General features: G+C 36.8%; 1 protein-coding gene across 1 annotated transcript in view; it reads right to left on the reverse strand.

The window, feature by feature from the left end:
• WDR36 (WD repeat domain 36) overlaps window positions 1-23464 on the reverse strand; it is a 43533-nt gene that overhangs the window by 5133 nt on the left and 14936 nt on the right. The window contains exons 11-21 of the mRNA XM_006055090.4: window positions 21821-21907; window positions 20577-20722; window positions 14572-14686; window positions 13917-14082; window positions 13363-13471; window positions 11386-11465; window positions 5869-5976; window positions 4128-4225; window positions 3600-3745; window positions 670-789; window positions 403-484 (exon numbers count right to left, since the gene is read on the reverse strand). Coding sequence (XP_006055152.3) covers window positions 403-484; window positions 670-789; window positions 3600-3745; window positions 4128-4225; window positions 5869-5976; window positions 11386-11465; window positions 13363-13471; window positions 13917-14082; window positions 14572-14686; window positions 20577-20722; window positions 21821-21907 — 1257 coding nt within the window. The remainder of the gene's footprint in view (window positions 1-402; window positions 485-669; window positions 790-3599; window positions 3746-4127; window positions 4226-5868; window positions 5977-11385; window positions 11466-13362; window positions 13472-13916; window positions 14083-14571; window positions 14687-20576; window positions 20723-21820; window positions 21908-23464) is intronic.

The following is a 23464-nucleotide window of genomic DNA, read 5'->3' on the forward strand; positions in this document are numbered from 1 at the left end:
AGATTGTAGCTTTCAAAATTTACGACACTCAATTTTTTAAAAAAGTCTTTTTGTATAATAATTTGGTAATGTCCAAAATTACCTAAAACAAAAGTCTATTGCAAACTACACTGCAAATCACACTTGTAAATAAAAAGAAGAGCAAAAAAGAAAAAAATTCCAATTTTCCATACAGAAAGAAACAGAGGTTCTCAAAAGATTATCATCTTAACATCTGAGTGTAGCATCACTCATCTACTGTAAACAAAGCAAAAATTACTTCAGATTAAAACCAAGATTTCAATCCTTTTGGCTTTTACTTTCAACTACTGAGAAATCTGCTAATATTTCACTCAATTCTCTTCATATAAAGTAACATAGTAAGCTGAAATACTTGGTAAAATATTTTATAATTTAACTTACATTTATTATTTACCAGTCCTTCCTCAAGTTTCAAGCAGAAATCTGATTTTTGAGCCAAAATTCCAAGATTTACCACTTTAGACTTAAACAAAAACAAATACACGTTATTCAAAAACCACAAATATAACAAAAAATTTGTAGTTTATAATTAAAAGCTCGCATTAATTTACTCTGTATCTGTAAAACCAGGTCCTGGTTAAAACTACAAACGTACAGCATACAACGCACGCCCCATGTACCCAGATGCTCCTCTAACCGGGCTCTCACCTGCTGAGGGTCATTGTTCCGTTCAGGTGCAGCGTATCTGGGTACAAGACCAGGAATAGTTGGAATAAAAAATGGTGCTGATTTGGGTACTTTGGGTGGTTCCTTTGGTTTATTCTTTTTCTAATTAAGAAAAATGAGAAAAGGAAAAAAAGACTAGTAATTATCTTGCCAACAGTTTCTAACATTTAATTCCCACTTAATTTTTAAAAAGCCCCGAAAGTAAAAAAAATGGAAAGAATTAAATTCAGATTAGGATACTGAAATGAAATCCCAAACAACCAATATACCATAGATATCCTTAAATTGGGCTTCCCAGTGCGAACCTCTAGTACTCTTGCTGATAAGGCAAAAGGAAAATGACAGGGTTCAGGAGAAGCTCTGAGGCAAAAACAGCTCATTTTCCTGAAACGTGAATATTTAGGTGAAGAAGTAACAAGCAATTTTGAACTTCTTTTACACTGAAATACAAGATGGGCTAGAAAGCAAAATTTACATAAATGCTCAACAGTTTTTCAAATTTCTCTTCTTCAAAAGAAATCTGGAGCCAGAGACAGTCTCTGCCATTAAAAGTAATTTAGTAAATTTTGTGTGTAGGTGTGAAGCATTCCCCTAATTCTTCTACTTTATTGGAATTTTTATTTTTCCTTAGTACTTTGTGTTTTTAAAAAGCAAGAGAATACTATCGTTCCTTCATAAACTATTTCAAGTGTCAGCCAAATTCTGTCACAAAAATTCCACTGGAATTCCCACTGACAGAATTCAATTTTGGTGACTACATTGTTACCTATCACTATCTCAAGAGAATTTGATGGACTCTTAAGAAGTCTCACGCATTGGAGAAGGAAATGGCAACCCACTCCAGTGTTCTTGCCTGGAGAATCCCAGGGACAGGGGAGCCTGGTGGGCTGCCGTCTATGGGGTCGCAGAGAGTCGGACACGACTGAAGTGACTTACCTTACCTTAAGAAGTCTCACAATTTTACCTTACACTACTCCTCTTCCATTCTTTAGGAACCGAGGGGAGATTTGCTTTTTGAAAGAAAGTCAGGGATATTTGTGGCCTCTTGGACCCACAGCATAAAACAAAGTCGAACAAAATACAGCCCGCAGCAATGTAAGCACAGCCTTCTTTGTGATGGGGAAACTGTAGTAATGTAGTAAGAGTCAGTTACCCTTCCTAACTCACTGTTCTTGAGTTAGAAGGCAGTCACTGAGTTGTAAATAAAAACAAAAGGCTTTGGAGAAGTTCCATAGGGCGCTGGAAATTACCTAATTTCATAAAGGAAACGGTGAGTATAAAAGTTAACCACAGGACAAAAATAAAAATTCTAATTTCTTTCATTCAGAAGGAAATTAAAATATTAGAGGCGTTATAAAGAGCATTCATTCACATTTCTCTATATTTTTATGCAGAACAAACTGTATCTTAGCAAGAAGAGTGCCCACCAAATGTAGCTCAATTAATTGGGCATTATTCTAATTGGTCCCCTCACACTCACCTACTTGTTCTTTTTAATGTATTGCTTTTAAAGCCATTCCAAAGCCATTCCATAAACTACTTCCTTTACAGTTGATAGATTAGACAATATAACTATGTACCTAAACAACATACCTTTATACTGAAGCCCAATCTTTCAAAAGGTGAGCAATAAAAAGGAACACTTTCAAATTTTGAGTCAAATGAACAAGTGAAAACTTCTCTCTTTTCTTACCCGAGACATGTATGTCTTTTCTGGTGCCAATTTACTAGCTACAAAAATAGTTAGGATAGCATGTCATAGTTATGTCAGTGTTCCTTACACTTTTTTTATGCCAGCCCATAATGTGACTTAGTACACACATAAACTCTAGTGACTGTATGTATGCTCAGTGCTGTGCTTAGTTACTCAGTCGTGTCCAACTCTGCGACCGTATGGACTGTAGCCTGCCAGGCTCCTCTGTCCATGAGATTCTCCAGGCAAGAATACCCAAGTGGGTTGCCATGCCCTCCCCCAGGGGATCTTCCCAACCTAGGGACTGAACCCAGGTCTCCCACATTGCAGGCGGATTCTTTACCATCTGAACCACCAGGGAAGACCATAATTACTCAAGTGGTAGCCTATCTCTCATCCAGGGGATCTTCCCAACCCAGGAATCGAACCAGACTGCAGGGAGCTTCATTACCAGCTGAGCTACCAAGGATGCCTGACTGTATGTATGTATCTAACCAAGTTGAGTTTCATAAAACAAAACACTCTAATTCTCAGAAGATAATCTCTGAAATTTTCTAGTCTGTATGTTTCAGTTGCTTTTGATACTCACAAATAGGGGTCATGAAACATGCTTTGAGACACGTTAATTCGCACCATAACTGTCCATTTATCATGAAAACTGTAAACTCCTCCAGGACAAAGGGCCAAGTTACTTGCCACTGCTCTTATCTCAGGATGCTACCTACCACCTGGTTCATATTAATTTATGTGCTTGAGCCCAAAAGCAAACCCTCCTGTAGCAGACAGAGCAGGGTGTGGTATGATAAAGAGTGACTGAAGTTTACTTTTAAAAAGACCAGTGAAAGTATTCTAGTTCCCAGATGTCTAGAAACAGAAACATCACACATTATGATGACTTCCCCTCCCCCCCCCCATTTCATAAGTTAAGTGAGATTAGGCTAGGCTTAAAACACCCAATTTCTAATAGCTCTGTAGTTGCAGGCTATACTACTGCTGTATTTGAAGGTCCTTGAGTGCTCTCAAAGTAGATACATATACATGGAGAAAGGTTTGTAATAATACTAGATTAAATAGCATTCAGCTAAATGGTATTTGCTTTACTATCTTAGGCATTAACTACTCCACCTAAAGACCTCCAAGAAAGGGAAGCTATCTTTATTAAAGAAAATATTTCGGAATATGTCTTCAGGGGCCAATATTAAGTGTACTATAGCATTACCTTAATAACATCAAGATTAAGAAGGTTTTTCCACCGGGATTCAGGAAGGAGTGACAGAGTTACCAACTGCTCATTCAACTGTTCTGGGGAGTCATACTCTATCATTTCCTCACTTGGTTCTACAGTTTCTTCTGATAATTCTACATCTTAAAACAAAAAATTTTCAGTATAACAAATTAATGCTGAATGTAATTTTTATCATATAAAAGCAACTTAATTAACTTCAAATCCATTAGTATTTCATAACATGTTCACTCAATATAACTTGTAAACTCTATTCATTTTCTTATTTTCTCATATTAAGTACAATTTCCATCACCAGACTCAAAACATTTCTCCACTGTTTCACATGAATACTCCATCAATTATGTCTTTGTTTATACAAAGATTCATGAAGTCATTTAAAATACTTCATTAAGATAAAAAAATATTGTGATTGAATGCATTAAACTGCCTTCAGTGGCAATATCCTGCAGGTAAGGTTTATTATATTACGCTTCAAAAATTACTTTACTAGTTTTTGATTACCTTGGGTTTGACAAGTACCAGGAAGCATCACTACTGAAGGAACATAATCTGTGGGAAGTGGCCGTAATGAAACAACTGAATACAGGGAAATATTGGACCTGAGACATAAAAAACATAAGCAATATCACAAAATTTATTAAAAATATTTTCAGAGAAGCTTCGATTACTGGTAACAATCTCCACGATCTTGAATTTGGCTACAAATTCCAATCACTTGTAAAAAAAAAAAAAAAAAAGACTCAAAAATAGTATTAATTTCAAAATGCTTTGACTCATATCACAGATGTCATCACAAGAAAGCTGTCTATGTATTATGAACAGAGACTTTATTTTTAATGTAGCACAAAAAAGTACTTGAGAGATTAGTAGTGGATAATATTTTTATAAGGTAACATAACATCCATTTATTTACACTGCTTTGACAAATGGCAACCTTCATCTAAGGAAATTACAACTGAAGGAAAGATGGACTCAGAGCACTAAGTCAGACGGTGATTACACAGATCCGATCCTTGGGGGTGCTGAACAGTCATGGGTTCCCCTGTCTCTAGAATGGCCCTTTAAGTGCTACTTGACCCTGCGTCATGACTTTGGGTCTGACTGACTAATCTGACCCACATCTGACTAATCAAGATGTGAATATCTGTCCCAAAGGGGGCTAATCATATTGTTTCCTGTACATAATGAATCTGGAATGGAAAATAAAAACTGGAAATACCAGGTTCTGAGTTACATTAACAGCTGTACTATATACTCTGTTGCTGAGGTACCACAACACCATTCTTCTCTTATCTTGACTGTTCAAGCCTCAAAGATTCCAGGAGATACTCCATGCTGCTTATTAAGGTGACCAGAGTCTATTTCTATTATATATTAAATTTATTTTCACATCCTAAAAAGTCAATTAGAAAATCTTGTAAGTAGAAAAGGAATTCATTTTTTTCTCTTCCTCAATAATAAGAGTTAAATTTTAAACTCACTTATCCTTTCTGCAAACAGAAGTCAAATAGGGTAACAAATAAAAATCAAACATGTTCAACTCTTTGCGACCCCATGAACTATACAGTCCATGGAATTCTCCAGGCCAGAATACTGGAGTAGGTAGCCTTTCCCTTCTCCAGGGGATCTTCCCGACCCAGGAATCAAACCAGGGTCTCCTGCACTGCGGGCAGATTCTTTACCAACTGAGCTACAGGGAAACCCTATATTACTATCCTTTCTGCAAATAAAAGTCACAGATAAAAATCTGTGGCTAACAGATAAAAATCAAACATGTGTAGCTTAGAATATACACTTGAGCTGCTGCTGCTGCTAAGTTGCTTCAGTCGTGTCCGACTCTGTGCAACCCCACAGACAGCAGCCCATCAGGCTCCAGCGTCCCTGGGATTCTCCAGGGAAGAACACTGGACCGGGCTGCCATTTCCTTCTCCAATGCATAAAAGTGAGAAGTGAAAGTGAAGTCGCTCAGTCGTGTCCGACTCTTAGCGACCCCATGGACAGCCTACCAGGCTCCTCCGTCCATGGGATTTTCCAGCCAAGAGTACTGGAGTGGGGTGCGCTACCTAAATTATCAAGCAGAAGTTGACTCAACTGTAGACTTAAGGTGAACTATGTGACACTTCCATTTTATAAGTTAAAAAACCCCAAAAAACTGAAGGGCAACGTTGGCAACTATGACTGTCTGACAATATCATCTTCCTTTTTCTTCTTACCCCAGAAAGAACTGTATGAGAGAACTTACCACAGATAAACTCCAAGGTGGTCGACATGGGAGGTGGCCAGAAAGTCTCCAGTTGGGGACATAGTGACATTAAGAGGAGCCGAGTCCAACAAGAAGCTGTCTATAAGACTACAGAAAGAACCAAGACGTTACAGTCCTTCAACTCTACTAAAAAGGACACAATTCACAAAATATCATTTTGCTAAAAGAACAAAGGGTAAGAGATGAAGAAGATGTTTGCTTTTTACTTTTAAATCACCAACACCAAAAAGTCATCACTAACAAAGAGCTTTGTCAACTAAGCTACAATGGGAAAATAATCTCCTCAATGAGAAAGACCCAGAACACTAAACAGATCAATTAATTTGAGAGAGAGTTTCAATAACAGGGAGAATACAGGAGACAATGCTGTTTTTCTGGAATGCCATTTTGGTAGCTTCAGAAACAATTCTAAAGATCACACATTTAAAATAAATTATCAGCACTCTCCTGTATTTGTTCTGCCAGTGAAAATAACAAAAGGGGTAGGCAACAGAAGAAAGGAATAAAATGGCCATGGGAGAATGGCAGTGGGGAAAAAAGTTCGAGCAATTCTGTTTTTCAAACAGGTAACTGTGTGCTACACAGCAAGCAGGAAATTCAGTCTATGCAGCATCACCATAAAGCAGTTCACGGTACTAGTCCACATGGACACTTCGGACAGCTGCAAGCAGGGGCTATGAAAAGCTGGGGAGGAAAAGGGAGTGATGGCACCCCAGAAGATGACGCACAGCAGGCTCCTCAGAGAGCAATGTGTGCGATGAACATGAACCTTACAGATGGGCAGGACTTCAACAGATGCTGATGGTCAAGAAAGCACCTTCTGGGAGAAGGAATGTGGAAGGCAAGGCAAGGGGAACCATGTCCAGTGAGGAATGCAGTTTGGTCTTGAATACCAAACATCTGAGTTTATCTTTTAATCAATGGAAAGCCACTACAGGCTTTTGAGCAGATAGCAGTATAATTTCTACTTTCATAAGAAAATCTGGCAGCAGAATGTAGAATATATTTGAACAGGAAGAACAGTGAGATTATGGCAGCAGTCATCTAACAAGCAGGGAAGATCTGAACTAGGTTAGTGGCAGCGGAAAGCGAAACAAGGCGAATTTAAGGAGCAAACAGAAAGGCCTAACACACGGGCACATTGCAGACGAAGCTCCCTAGGCTGGCTGAGAGTGCGAGTACTCTGTGCACCTTAAGAGGAGTATGCTGGTTTTAGTAAGAGCTGTTTCAAAAACTACTTTATTCACTGAAGCCATTACATTATCCATGAGAAGGCACGGCAAAATGACTGAAGTTCAGAATCTTTGGTAATTACATTATTTCAATAAATAAAATAACAGGAGTTAACACTTTTTTCAGTGTTCCATGCTAGGAAGTATTCTGAGCACTTTTGACTATTCATTAAATCCTCACAGCCCCATGAGGCAGATCCATCCTTACTATACCCGTTAGAAAAATGAGGCCCAGTCATACTTGCTCAAGGTAGAAAGTGACAGAGACATACCTGTCACCAAGAAGTCTGCACACTTAACCACCAAAAGCTCAGGAACACCACTACTGAAACTAAAGGCACAGCAGTCCGACAGAGCACACACCCAGAAGACGACTATGGTGTGACTCACGGAGACACTCTGGGCAGCTCAGATGCCACATGGAGGCCACGGGTAAAGGGCCTTCCACAGCGAAAGCTTTCTCAATCTGTTCAGAGTGATTAACAATTATAAACCTGAACTAATGAACGCGAAATAGTAGGACAAGACTAAAATTAGCAGCACCACAAACAAACTAAAGTGGGCTCAGGACAATGACTGATGTTTAAATTCTCACTTATGGGGAAAAAATGTGATTAATAATCTGTCTGACTTCTGTTCAACCATTCCTTGGAAACTCATAAACACAGCTGCTTGGGGGATCAAACAAATTGGGGAAAAGGACATTTGCTAAACACTTATTATATACCAGAGACTGTCAAATTATTTAATTCATTTAATACAAACAACCCAGAGAAGAACCACCATCTCAATGTACACTGATGACTAAGCCTAACTCAGGAATTTTAGAACTCACCATCTCTTTGTCTTAATACCTGCTCACTGAAGTGTGTGTGAGGGACGAAACTACCTGACACGTTCAGAATCTATCTGTTAAAGAGGAATCTACTGCTTGAGCAAATTTATTTTACTTGATACTATAATTATTTTGGCAAATTCACTGTGCAACATGGTTTCCACAGCTGTTGTGTGTGGGCAGACTGGCCTTCCATGATGTAAAAGCATCAAATCGAAGAAGTGGTTTCCACATACACAGCATGTTTTACATGGCCACAGTTGCTCATAAAGCCTAAGTGTAAAGGTTTAATCCCAGACCTAACTACCATATTGTCACCTGCTAATCCTACAAAATGAAAAGTTCCAGGTAAATTATAGCTTTTTGAGAAAATGTTAAAAAAAAATCCTCATTGTAAGGGGTCAGATTTTTAAGCACAGAGTCCCATGCATACAGGTAACATTAACTCACTTCTGATTATATTCTAAACCAGTGCAGACAATGTCTAGATGTTCAATCTCCAAAGTGATGGAATCCTCAAAGAATAGAACAAATGGATAGTTTTACCTCAGTGGGAAATGCAAAACAAAATTCTATTCCAATTATTCTCACTTAATGCCCCTCAGAAAGCAGGGGTTAAGTGGATGAGACAGAACAAAATGCAAAATTCTATTAAAACTATTTAATTTTATATTTTTATCACCCTGAAAAGCGTTCAATCTAAACTCTTAAGAGATTAAAAGTAACCATAAATAAAAGGTGGTAGCAGATGACAGATAATTTTAGGGACAAAAATTTCAACCTCACTTCTCTGAGAACCCTACAAACAGAAGAAAATTTTCCGCACTTAAAGAAACCACTTTACAGGAAACAGTTCAGTACCTATGCCTTTGTTTTAGATAGACACAATTAATCCCAGATGGCTGCATCTGCATATTACAACACCAAAGGTCTACGTACACACGGCTTCACATTGTAGCCTTGTAATGAGTGTATTTATTCTTTACATATTTAACATGTTATGTAAATGATAAAACGGCTTACTGAAGAAAAAACTAGGAATCCCCAAAGCCTGTCATACTAATTATGTTTAAGAAAAGAAATGAAATTTAAAAAGTCAATGATTACCTACAACTGTATGGTCCTTACTGTATCTTCTACATCAAGAAAACCAAATCATCCTTAGAACATACCCAAGCAAGGCTGGTACCACAACTGCTGGGAAATCTTTCTCTTATGCTGCTGCTGCTGCTAAGTCACTTCAGTCGTGTCCGACTCTGTGTGACCCCAAAGACAGCAGCCCACCAGGCTCCCCCGTCCCTGGGATTCTCCAGGCAAGAGTACTAGAGTGGGTTGCCATTTCCTTCTCCAATGCATGAAAGTGAAAAGTGAAAGTGAAGTCGCTCAGTCGTGTCCGACTCTAAGCAACCCCATGGACTGCAGCCCACCAGGCTCCTCTGCCCATGGGGTTTTCCAGGCAAGAGCACTGCAGTGGGCGCCAGTGCCTTCTCCGTCTCTTATGCTAACTACAGCAAAATCTCCCTGACAAACTATGCTGCCTTGGGCAAATCACTTAACTTCTGAGCCTCCATTTTCTCATTTGTGAAACGGGACTAAAACCAGTACCTCTCTAACAGAATATGAGACAAGATGAAAACTAAAAGCACTCGAAGTGCCCAGAAGTCCATGGAAAAAGTCCACTGCAACAGGGCAGCAGCAATTGTGGGAGACTGCTTTTCAGCCTTCTCATTTGATCCACTTCAAATCTTAACCAAAGAGGTAGTTATTTGTGTCTTTATTAAAAACATACTTTGGTCCAATCAGTGTAGATATTATTATCTTTTAACAATCCCTATGTGACTCATCTCTCGCTCTTGCGTTCCCCCAGCTTAGTTTCTCTGTATTCACTTAAAACTGTCTGTGTTCACTGAAAAATAAGATACCAGAGTTGAAAACATGTCAGATTTAAATGTGTTCATCTTTTTACTAAAATAAGAAATTCAGCAAAAAGCCTTATGCTGAGTCAAAGATTGGTGGCTCTGAATGCTACTTTCAGATCCTAATTTTTCCAATCCCCCCAAAATTTACCATTTTTAAAAAACATTCTATTTAGTACTATTGTAACCTCCCTCTCTCATCTGATGTGAACTAAAACTACTAAAAAGGAAAATGAAAAGGGCAGAGTGTCAACTCTATTTCCTATACAACTTTCCTACTACAAAGCAATTCAAATTATGTTTACTTTTAGAAAACAGAAGAACAGAAGTCCAAGAAGCAAAAGACTAATCAAAATTTCTAATGGTACCTTAAAAAAAGTTTTGTTTTATTTTAATTAAGAAAGTACTAACTTGACTGACCTTTTTGAAGCTGGAGGATAGTCAACTAATTATTTATTTTGCTTGACTCGACTTTAAGTAAAAGCGAGACACACCTGTGGACAAAGCTGCCTAGTTATTAGAGCTGGACCATGAGTGGCACTTGTGCTGTTTGTATTCCAAATCCTGTACATAAGCTGTATAGACAGCTGTGTCTCATTCCTGAATCAAACTTGAAAGGAAGTAAGGACATGAGGGTTTTTCCTTTCTAAAGGTCAAACTGCTTTCAGGTATGAGCTTATCTAATTCCTGAGAAACAAGTGGAGCAGAACTGGACAGATCTTAACTAAGCAATATTCCTGAAGACTGAACTACCTTCCCACTCATCTTTCTCACCTCTCTCTTTCCTCACTGTACGTTCCTTTCCCATCATTCCTTTCACACTCCACCTAAGGAATTCTTTGGTGAGTGATATGACTGCAAGTTGTGTGTACTCCTACATAATTTTTAGCAACAAATTACTCTCTGTAGGTTTCTACTGATCAAATTATTTAACAGAATTAATGTTTTCTCTTCAAGTGCTGATTTAGTAGCAAGTTTCAAACTATGACAGGTTTCTTAACACTGCTGGGTTTTATCCAAATCTTAAGACACACATTTCCATTATGTTAAGGTACCTAAATGTCTTCTTTCAAGAATTATGTTAGAGACAGAAAATATATAATATACACAAAGTTAAGGGTTCTGACCTCTTAATTCAATAACAACAACAACAACAAAATACAAAAAAATGCTCAGAATAAGTTTGCAGTCCTAAAATATGATCTCTAGTCTGGAGTATCAAAAAGGCCAGATGAGCTTTCTTAAGTGAGTTTATGCAACTCACTTCTACTTCTCAATTTTGCAGGAATAGCGAACCTAAGAGATTGGAATTTCCTCACTATCATCTCTTTCAGCACTAATCTCTTAGTTTGAGATCAAACACACTTCAAGGATAAAATATAAGTCAGGTTAGAAAAATCTCCAAATACAGTCACAGTCAAAAAGTACATAATCTGTTAACAACAGGTAAAAGTCACATGTGAAGACAATGACTGAGAAAACTTCTGCTAAGGTTAAGGATTTAAAAACTCACCACCCAGACGGAAGGTCCCAAGTTCTAATAGAGCAATCCATTGAAGCACTTATTAACCAACGACCATCAGGGCTGAAAGTCTTTAAATTGAAAGAAAAACATAAATATTATAGGTGTGTACACATGTATGTATATGTCTATGTATATCTGTGTATTGAACAAAGAATGTAAGCAATGAAAAGATAATGCACACTTCATTAAAAAATGTTTGATGCATAAAATGTAGACCACCTCATCTTATATAAAAGAAAATACCGTTTCTTATATACCCCTGAGGATACTGCTAAGGATTAGGCTTTTACATGAATTATAAAACTTTTAAAAATGAATAGTAGTACATAATTTTTACTCCGTAATCTACTTATAGACAATTAACAAATGTCTGACTACTGTTTTTAACATAAATCTGTGCTGACAACATTCAATTAGAAATATTTTATTAGCCTAATTTCATTTATCAAGTATCTATGAAGCTTTGAACAAAGCTACATTTCCAAGAGTCTATTCCAAAATGATTTTAAAGAATGCAAATTCTCTTAATGTAGAGAAGTTACTAAAGAAGTCGTTCTTGTAGATTCAGCTAAAAATCTTTTCTTCCTTAATGATGTTTTAAATAGAATTTAAAACCACAATAATCATATTTTCAAAATAAAATTTAAACAATAAACTACTTATGACACCATAAAGAAGTTGTATCTTCTCTACAGATAAAAATGGAAGAATAACATGAGGTTTAAACCAGGTCTAATGTGAAGAAAGACCTAAAAGGAAAAACTTTTAAGTTTATATTGAAGTAATTGTTCATCCAGGAGACTAAACACACCACAGGGATTATGACCATTGGTTTATGGATTATGACCATTCATATTAGCAAATGATAACTGGAATACGTGAACTCCAACTTGGTCATCGGGCTGCAATGATACTATGGAAACTTAAACCGGCAAGTATAGAGAACTCAATGTACAGAAGGACAGTGTAGATAATGAGGAATGGGAAAATGCCTCTGACAGCCAAAGTCATGTTATCAAGGCTCACAGACTTAACTGAAGAGGAGTAATTGATTCTTGACTAGGAGAAACTCCACACACAACTCAAAAGGAAAGAAATAGGAAGAACAAGTTGGCCCTGACAGGTGTTTTCAAAAATGAAACTTCATCAAAATCACTTCACTCCCACCCTCACTGCTAGAGCTGCTGCCACAACAAATTCTCCTGATGAGTAGTTACGCCAATTTTTTATCTGCAGAACAACGTCATCTCCTGGCCATTTCCCCCCTATTTTTAAGGAAATGGGTACACATTGTAAATTCAGATTTTTGGTGTGAGAACTGATAAGTAAATGCAGCTTGTGGGGGTGCCACTAAAGAGCTAGAAATTTATTTTATTTCTGTTTCAAGTAAATCAAGATATCTGCAACTGATGTAAAGTCTTCAACATACACTGCTTATACTGAGTACTTCTTACCATATTTCCCACCATAAGAACGTAACAGTAAGATAAAATACATATTCACTAATTAAACTCTTTTGAAATTAAGATAAACATTAGAAATAACATTAAACTAGAATAAACCAAGTATTAGATATGCCAGGTCTCCTACTATTAATTCATTATGCATGCAGAAAACAGAAATGAGTTCTCTCAGCTTAGTTTAATACTAAGTCAAAAATGATACCTATGTTTCAACGAATCATTCTGGCCTTGTTTAGAGTTAAAGAGAAAAAATGAACTCTTGGATGTATACTTTAATCTAATGGCATTATCCTCCTGAGAAATATTAAAACTTCTTTTCATTCTAAATTTTCCTTAAAAAAACCTGCTTTGAAAATTAGTCTCCAAATTATTTACTTTGAACATCTCATATGATGAGTTTAATGCCATTAAAACATAGCAGTTTCAATTATTAGGACATTTTTAACCTAAATAGAAATAAAAATTAATCAAGTTTTATTTTAACATCTAAAGTCTGTTTTACCATGTCATTTATTTGGCCTTGGTGTCCAGAAAACTCTCTGACAATCTTCCTAGTTTCTATGTCCAAAACACTAATGGAGAAGTCGTCCAAGGCAAGTCCCAGAATGCCACTAGCAAGACAAATGCATTAGTTTTAACAAATGAACAAAAACAACCTCTTGAAACTAAAATCTCACAGTCAAGTTTTGTTAATCAAGTATATCTTTGGGGGAAGTTAAACAAAATGTTCTTTCATATGAAAAGTTTGGTTTTTGTTAAATTATATACAGCTGACCACTTTACAAGAGGGTTAGGGCACTAACCCTCTACAGTCAAAAGTCTGCATGTAATTTTACAGTTGGCCCTCCCCGTCCACGGTTCTGCATCTGTGGATTCAACCAACAATGGATTATGTAGTGCTATCCTGAAGTATTTAGTGAAAAAAAGTTGTGCATAAGTGGACCCGCAGAGTCCAAACTTGTGATGTTCAACAAACTACTGTACCTTACTTAAATTAAGAACTTTTTCTAAAAACATCAAGAAGAAAATCCATCATCATTAGAAGAAAAACTTTACCTGTCTCTATGTAGCAGCATCAAATTTGGAGATGAATCGAGGCTCATAGAATGAATTAAAACTTTGTTTTTAAAGTTCCAGAACCTGAGTACTCCTTCACTACCAGCTGTAATTGTCAACTGGTTTAATCCATCCACTGCAACACCTCTAACAGATCCTTTATGGGCTTTAAAGCATATGTTAAAAGAAAAAAGAAATAAGAATTGCAATGGCCTCTCCAAACACTACACAAAGAGCGATTACTTTATTTGAATATCTAAGTTCCTACTATTCAACTTCCCTAAAATCTTTAATGTGGATTTTAGGAACAGAGGGAAAATTATTCTACTACATGAGGAATAACAAAATCCACCATCAGGTTGATGCCATGGAAGGTTTCAAAAAATAGTTAAGATATTCTGTTTAATACAAGGAGAAGGAACCAAACACTTTAATTTCTATAATAGCCACTTTCCCTTAATACAACTATGATTTCATTCTCTTTGAGTATTTCAATATGGTGTTCTGCCACATAGGGTTGACGATAACCCATATGCAACTTTAGCAAAATGCCTGGAACTCAAGAATTTAATAAATGCCAGTGAGAGTTATTAGCCTTTTATCTATCTATAATACTTTTTTAAAAAAATAAGAAAAAGAAAAAAAAGGCTGATACCTTGATCCCTGCCGAAACTCCCCCGGTGTATACCAGACTGCATGTTATACACATCAACAGCTCCCGATGAGAGACCAATCACAGCAAAGTTTCCACAGGAAGTTATATCTACTGCCTTAGGAAAAAAAAAAAATTAACACAAAAGACACAGAAAGTAACTAATATTTTTATTGTACTTTACGCTTTCCAAAGTATTTATCAATTGTCTCATTTTTTAAAAAAGATAGTAAATGCATTACTTCATTAATTTTCTTAAACATAATTATTTTGGGGTGTATTAAAAATATCTGCTTGGTTCTGCCTCCCTTCTCTAAGTATGGAGAAATCCATACTTCCAAGATGGCAAAATATAACCAAAATTAACTTGATTGAAATTTAAATGGCATATCAACTGGTATTTGATTTTTATTTTATTCACAACAGTGCTAAAGTCAAAGCATTCCATTGCCTGATTTCTTATTACCTTACTTTACTTTTGTAATTGCTTCTATAGCAGATACAAAAGTGAAACCATATTAGTTTCAGTTCAATGGAAAAGTCCCAAGTATTTTAATTACAACTTTGTTTTTTTTTTAAGGAAGGAAATATACAAGGTAACTGGAGAAGGAAATGGCAATCCGCTCCAGTCTTCTTGCCTAGAACACTCCATGGATGGGGAGCCTGGTGGGCTTCAGTCCACGGGGTCGCAAAGAGTCAAACACAACTGAGCACACAGGACACACAAGATAACGCGTGGAAAACACCCAGTTTATAAAGTGTCTGTAAAACAAACTCCTATCTGACACTTAGAGAAGCAATGTTATACTAAAAAGATGTCTTTTCTTTCTGTTAAAAACATGAGACTGGCTACATGGTGGTCATGGAAAGAGAAATCCTTCCCTACCACTGTGTGTTAGTCAGACGCCACCCACCTGGGAGTCCATTCAAAAGACTGCTGAGCTTATGCCGAAAGAAAGAGATGACTTCTAAGACCGAAAAGAAAATGCTTACTATAGGATATCTGTTCCAAACAGTAAGACTGATACACCACTGAGTCAAGATATATCTACATAGCATCCACATTAAACTGTGTTCAACTTATATATATGTTTCTAGATAATTATAGCGTATTTCTTAGAAAACGTTTTTATATAAGAAATTATGGACTAAAAGCTTAAAAAAGTATTCTGTCTTCCTAAATAGAAAACTAACATAATTTTACCTATTTTGAGTAACTCAGAAATTTATGCTACGTTGTACAGTTATGCTCTTAGGAACTAATGAAGATACTAGGCTATATTGTTGTGCTTGTTTAGTCGCTATGTCGTGTCTTTGCGACCCCACAGATAGTATAGTCCACCAGGCTCCTCAGTCCACGGGATTCTCCAGGCAAGAACACTGGGATGGGTTGCCATTTCCTTCTCCAGGGGATCTTCTTGACCCAGGGACTGAATTCACGTCTCTTGCATCAGGCAGGTGGATTCTTTACCCTTCAGTCCCAGCCTGTAAGTAATGACGGTCCTGAAGGCACTACTATACCCTAGTCCCCCATATCCAGAGAATACGTGACAAGACCCTCAGTGATGCCTTTAACGGCAGACAGCACCAAGTCCTACATGTACATGCTTCTCCCTATACTAATGGGCAAGCAGTGTATACAGCATGGACATGTTAGATAAAAAGATGATATTAGACTGGGACACTGCTACTCAGATGGCATACAATTTAAAATTTATAAATTGTGTACTTCTGGAATTTTCTATTCAGAATTTTCAGACTGAAGTTGAATAACTGAAACCATGGATGGGGGGACTGCTGTACTTTTTGGAACCTGAGTTTATTTTAATAGGCTTTATTGTTGTTAACAGGATGGCTTCTAACCTATTTTTTTAAGACAGCACAACAAAGGAAAAATGAATAAGGTGAGAGGGTTACCTGTGAGTGAAAAATTGTACTCTGTGCACTGGCTGTCTAATAAACACTGGTTTATTGCATACTGGTTACCGCCTCTACTCCAGACAGCTAACTCTGCCAGACAAATGACGCAGCACCAGCTAAGTATCACTGTGCTTGTGTCTGTGAATATATATTGTGTGTACACACACACACACACACAACGTTCTGTGGGTGATCACTATAGGCTAAGAGTTAAAAACACAGGTTCTAGAAAGAGTGGTCTGAGGTTCAAATCCCATCCACTCGGTACTAGTTTTACTAGTCTTGGGCATATTACTCATTATATTAAGCCTCAGCCTCCGTTTTACTATCTATAAAAAGAGGCTAACAATATTCCATATCATAGGACTGTTGTGAGAATAATATAAAATAGCGTGTGCCAGGCAGAGAGCCTGGAACAAAGTAAGCACACAAAAAATGTTAGCTGTAACTGTTATTTACACTACTATTATTTTAATAGCTACTCAACTGTTCAGGTAAACTTGAGAAGTTTAAGATAGAATCTCTATGGCTTAGAAATAAAAGTTTAAGAGTGGAGTTTTGTACTATGCAGAACAGAGCATACACACTGACCAAAAAAACCTGTACAAAATAGGATCAAATCAATTATATTTCCATACACTAGCAAAAAACAATCCAAAATAAAATTAAGAAATCTATTTACAATAGCATTGAAAAGAGTAAAATACTAGGAAAAGTTTAACCAAAAAAGTATGAGACTTGTATACCGACAACTATAAAACATTGATAACAGAAATTAAAAATCTAATTAAATGCAAAGCCATCTCATGTGTATGGATCAGAAGTAATATTAAGATGGTAATACTCCTCAAATTGAGGTGTATAATCAATAAGATCTCTATCAAAATCCCAGCTGCCTTCTTTGCAAAAACTGACAAGCTGATCATACTGAAATTCAATAGACCAGAATAGCCAAAACAATCTTGAAGAACAAAAAAACTGGAAGATTCAATTATCCTGATTTTAAAAAACTTTACTACAGAGTGACCATACTCAAGACAGTGTCATACCAGCATAAAAAAGACAAAGACTCACTCAACAGAACAATCAAAGAGACCTGTGAATAGAAAAAAGCCCTCATGCATGTCAAACAATTTTTGGCAAAGGTACCAAGACCATTCAATGGGGAAAGAATAGTGTTTTGGGCAAATAACACTGACATAACTAGACATCCAAAGGCAAAAGCATGAACTTGGACCCCTATACGATATCATACACAAAAATTAACCTTAGAAGGGTTACAGATCTAAATTTAAGAGCTAAAATTATGAAACGCTCAGAAGAAATTACAAAAGTAAATCTTCATGACCTTGGGTAAGGCAATGTTTTTCAAAAAACCACAAAAATGGCTAGACTTCAAAATTAAAACCCCTTTCTGCTGAAATGACGCCAACAAGAAAAGGAAACGAAAGCCCACAGAACGTATGTGCTTAGTCGCCCAGTCGTGTCCGACTCTTTCTGTGACCCTCTGGACTGCAGTCTGCCAGGCTTCTCTGTCCATGGGATTTTCCAGGCAAGAATACTGGAGTGGGTTGCCATTTCCTTCTCCAGGGGATCTTTCTGACCCAAGGTTCGAACCCACATCTCCTCCATCCCCTGCACTGCAGGTGGATTCTCTACCCACTGAGCACCAGCCCACAGAACAGGAAAAACTATTTGCAAATTGTATATCCGATAAGGGACCTGTATCCCAAATATATAAGGAGATATTACAATTCAAGATTAAAAAAATAAATAACTCCATTAGACAATGGGCAAGTAATATGAACAGACATTTCTCCGAAGACATAGAAGTGGCCAGTAAGCTACTGTAAGAGAAAAGACTCTGATGCTGGCAAAGACTGAGGGCAGGAGGAGAAAGGGGTGATAGAGGATGAGACAGCTGGATGGCATCACCGACTCAATGCATATGAGAAGATGCTCAACACTGTTAAATCACTGGGAAAATATGAAACAGAAGCCACAGTGATAAACTACTTTATACCTACTAGGACAACTCCAGAATCACTGCAGATGGTGACTACAGCCATGAAATTAAGAAGCTTGCTCCTTGGAAGAAAAGCTATGAACAACCTAGACAGCATATTAAAAAGCAGAGACATCACTTTGCCAAAAAAGGTCTGTATAGTCAAAACTATGGTTTTCCAGTAGTCATGTACGGATGTGAGAGTTGGACCATAAAGAAAGCTGAGCACTGAAGAATTGATGCTTTTGAACTGCGGTGTTGAAGACTCCTGAGAGTTCCTTGAACTGCAAAGAGATCCAACCAGTTCATCCTAAAGGAAATCAGTCCTGAATATTCATTGGAAGGACTGATGCCAAAACTGAAGCTCCAATAACTTTTGCCACCGGATGTGAAGAGCTGATTCACTGGAAAAGACCCTGATGCTGGGAAAGATGGAAGGCAGGAGGAGAAGGGGACGACAGAGGATGAGATGGTTGGATGGCATCACCGACTTGAAGGACATGAGTTTGAGTAAACTCTGGGAAATGGTGATGAACAGGGGAAGCCTGGCGTGCTGCAGTCCATGGGGTTGCAAAGAGATGGACACAACTTAAATGACTGAACAACAAGGACAGCAATAATCAAAAGGAACAAAACTCTTATACATTGCTGGTGGGAATATAAAATTGTGCAGCCACTTTGGAAAACAGGTTGTCAGTTCCTTAAAAACATTAAACAGAGTTACATTATGTTAGGTGATCTACCAAGGTACAAATAGAGAACAAAAACATATGTCCACACAAAAGCTTGTGCAGGAGCATTATTTACAATACCCCAAAACTAGAAACAATACAAATGTCTATCAACTATCAATAGCTAAACAAAATGTGGTTTTATCTACAAAATAAAGTAGTATTCATAAAAGGAATAAAGTACTGATACATCCTACAACATGGATGAACCTTAAAACACGCTAAGTGAGGAAGACAGTCACGGAGGCCATATATTATGATTCTATCCGTGTGAAATGCCCAGAATAGGTATTGAAGTTACCTGGGTTGGGGAGATGGGGGAAAAGTGAGAGAATGAGGATTATTGTTAGTGGGTATAGGGTTTCTTTTTTAGTGATGAGAATGTTTTAAAATTAGACTGATTAGATTTTGGTGATAATAGCAAAATTCTATGAATACACTAAAACCCACTAAAGTATACATTTTAAATGAATGAATTTCAAGGTAAGTAAATTTTATATCAGTAAAACTTATTTTGAAAAAGCAGAGGCAACAATTCTGCAAACCAAATTTGACATCATTTCTATATAGCTTAAAATCTGAACTCAATAGAAGACTTACATTATTATCAAAAGAAAACAAAATAAAATGTTAATAGAGTAAGAAGTTATAACAGTGGCATTTAGAAAACTATATTTAAAAGAGGCTTAGACAGTACTCAATCAGACAAATAAATAACTGCTACATCTTTAACTCAACTAAAGATTTACCTGAATCTTACTCCTACACTGAAAGAGAAAAGGAAGGAAGAAACCTTAAGATTCACATTCATTGAATATAATACTATATACTCAACATAATTCAGGTAAGAAAGTATATTGATAAATGCTGAAACCCCCCTCAAAGAGTATCTAAGTAATCCTATATTAAACAGAAAATTTAAATGACCAATATACTACATCTAGTCTAGCAAAGCTTAACTTAAATCTATAATAAGTTGAAATCTTAAAGATTTTAAAATTTTAAAGTAAGTTTTAAATAAAATACATTTATTTTAAAATAAATATAAGTTAAAACCTTAAAGATTTTAATAAAATCATAACAAAATTTTATTGAAATTCTAATAATTTTAAATCTTAAAATCTATAATAAATTTATATATATATATATATGTATATATATAAAATCTATATATATAATTTCCAGCTTCTCTCCAAGCTGGAAAACTTTAACACTATTAGGGAATAATTTCAAAATATTAAACTATGTTCTTCGTTCTTTCAACGAATATTGCCAGTAATAAAACTGAGTTTAATAAGACAACCACAGGACAGTTCTACAGCAGGAAGCGCCCTCGCAAACACGTCACTCACTGTCGCAGTTGTGCTGTCTGTCTTCAGCCCTGCTGGCCTGAGAAAGTGAGCGCCTATGGTAGATCTCTGGTAGTTCCAGGTGGAGCAGGAGAGCTTACCCTGATGGCAAGCAACGATACCATCCCAGTCACTTTCACGAGCTTCCTCTAAAACATAATTTAAATCGCTCATTCATTCACCTATTTAATAAGCATTTAATACTCTATGTTATAATTTAGCACTAAGACACAGTATGGTAAACAGGTAATTCCTGCTAACAATGAGTTTCCAATTGAACAAGAAATTCTGATTAGAAGACATTACAGTAAGATTAAGTGTCTTTTTTAGAGTATTCAGAAGGAGTTTACTAAGAGATCTGGGGAGAGTAATAAATGGCTCCTTGAAAGAAGTAAAACAGGTAGAAATTAATGGATTGGGGGTGTGGAGAGGAGAGGGATTGAGACACACACAGACGGGCCCAAGCGTTAACTCGAACAAAATTAGGCACAGAAAGTAAATGCAGTATTTTCCTGAGGGGTGGGAGAAGGGCAAAGCCACTGGTCCACATTACCAACAGTCTTAAAAGCCATGTTAAGCAGAGCAGATTCCATCCAAAAAGGTAATTAAGGGGTCACTGAAAGATTTTTGAGCATATGACAGGAGGTACTTAAGTAAAAAAAAAAAATATTACTCAGGTTGCTATAAATGGAAATGGTGATAAACAATTATTTCTATGACAGTTTTCACTCAACAGTCTGATCATCTATCTACATTTTTCTTAAAATTGTTTCTTGGAATGATGCACTGCTCCAACGACACAGTTCACTAAGACCGCAGTGCGTTTAGATCTTAATTAAGTTAGCCAAAGCTCCATATTATCAGTTCTCACCTTCTACATTAGTGACTTTCTTATACCAGGCTTATGAGAGAACAAATTAGAAGAGTTACAAAATAGAATAGCAAATATGTTTATTATAGTTTAGGGAGAACAAAGCCTAGAATTAATAGAGAACAAGTTCCGATTATAAGTAAGTCATTTTTGGTCTTCACACAAGACTTGCATGCATTTGGGATGCATCCTGGATTCTTACTATTGTTTGCTAAAACATTTATTAAAATGGAAGAAATAAAGAAATATATTCAAGTGACCCTCCAGATGCTTATTAGTATTTGTAAAAACATTTACTAAAATGGAGAAAGTAAGAAACACACAGAAGGAAATACATGACAGGGCAGAACTCAAAACACAACACGAAGCTTCTTACCAGCTGCGAATTCTGTGACGGGTGGGAGTCTCACGGACATGGTGTTCTGAAGTCCTTTACGTTTGACTCTCTTTTTATTTATTAATCCTGGGGTTAGGTAAGAGGGGAATATAGCTATGAATTCTTCTTAATGAAAAACGTATATAAGAGAAAAGCTAATTCGTTATATATGTAAAGTTCAAGATATTCCCATTTAAAAATCTTTAATATAAAGATTATGTTATTACCACTATTTTAGTGGTATTGAAAATTGCATTATAATATAAATGAAGAGACTGCATTTACAATATTAGCAGAAAAAAATAGCAAATTATATTAAAATATATAAAATACCACTGAATAATCTTAAATATGCAGGACCAATAAGAGAAAAACTAAAAACCTTCACTGAGGAACATTAAAGACAACTCGAATGGGGATATATCATATTCCTAGATGAGACAATTCTTAAAGATTATCAAATCTCTCCAATTTGATTCTAAGAATTATAATTGTGGATGTTGATTTAAAATTGATTCTGAAATTCATCTGGAAGTATATACATGTATGAATAGCCAGGATATTAACTTCCAAAGAAGTTTAATTATAAATAAGCCTGAATATTGTTGTTTAACAAACAAAATCTTTCATATGATAAAAACCATGGGCATGAATAGAGAATTAAAAAATCCCTTCTGGCAGAAAGATGGGACTCTTCTTACTTTGATGCTTCCTGTAAGCTTCTTTCCATCTTTAAATTCTGCATTCCACAGATGACACCACACTTATGGCAGAAAGTGAAGAAGAATTAAAGAACCTCTTGATGAAAGTCAAAGAGGAGAGTGAAAAGTTGGCTTAAAGCTCAACATTCAGAAAACTAAGATCATGGCAGGTGGTCCCATCACTTCATGGCAAATAGATGAGAAAACAGTGGAAACAGTGGAGGACTTTATTTTGGGGGGCTCCAAAACCACTGCAGATGGTGACTGCAGCCATGAAATTAAAAGACGCTTATTCCTTGGAAGGAAAGTTATGACCAACCTAGACAGCATATTCAAAAGCAAGAGACATTATTTTGCCAACAAAGGTCCGTCTAGTCAAGGCTATGGTTTTTCTAGTTTTTCTAGTGGTCAGGTATGGATGTGAGAGTTGGACTGTGAAGAAGGCTGAGTGCCGAAGAACTGATGCTTTTGAACTGTGGTGTTGGAGAAGACTCTTGAGAGTCCCTTGGACTGCAAGGAGATCCAACCAGTCCATCCTAAAGGAGATCAGTCCTGAGTGTTCATTGGAAGGACTGATGCTGAAGCTGAAACTCCAATACTTTGGCCACCTGCTGCAAAGAGCTGACTCACTGGAAAAGACCCTAATGCTGGGAAAGACTGAAGGTGGGAGAAGAAGGGGACAACAGAGGATGAGATGGTTGGATGGCATCACCAACTCAATGGACATGGGTTTGGGCGGACTGCGGGAGTTGGTGATGTGACAGGGAGGCCTGGCGTGCTGCTATCCGTGGGGTCGCAAAGAGTCAGACACGACTGAGCAACTGAACTGAACTGAGCAGATGGCTCCAGTTGCATTATCAATGTCTTCTGAGTGGTAGCGTTATGCTTTCATCACCTAAGATACCTAACTCTTCAATCTTACAGTAGCACCTGAACCACTTCT

The sequence above is a fragment of the Bubalus bubalis genome, chromosome 9, assembly GCF_019923935.1.
Source record: "Bubalus bubalis isolate 160015118507 breed Murrah chromosome 9, NDDB_SH_1, whole genome shotgun sequence".
In the NCBI taxonomy this organism is placed as follows: domain Eukaryota; kingdom Metazoa; phylum Chordata; class Mammalia; order Artiodactyla; family Bovidae; genus Bubalus; species Bubalus bubalis.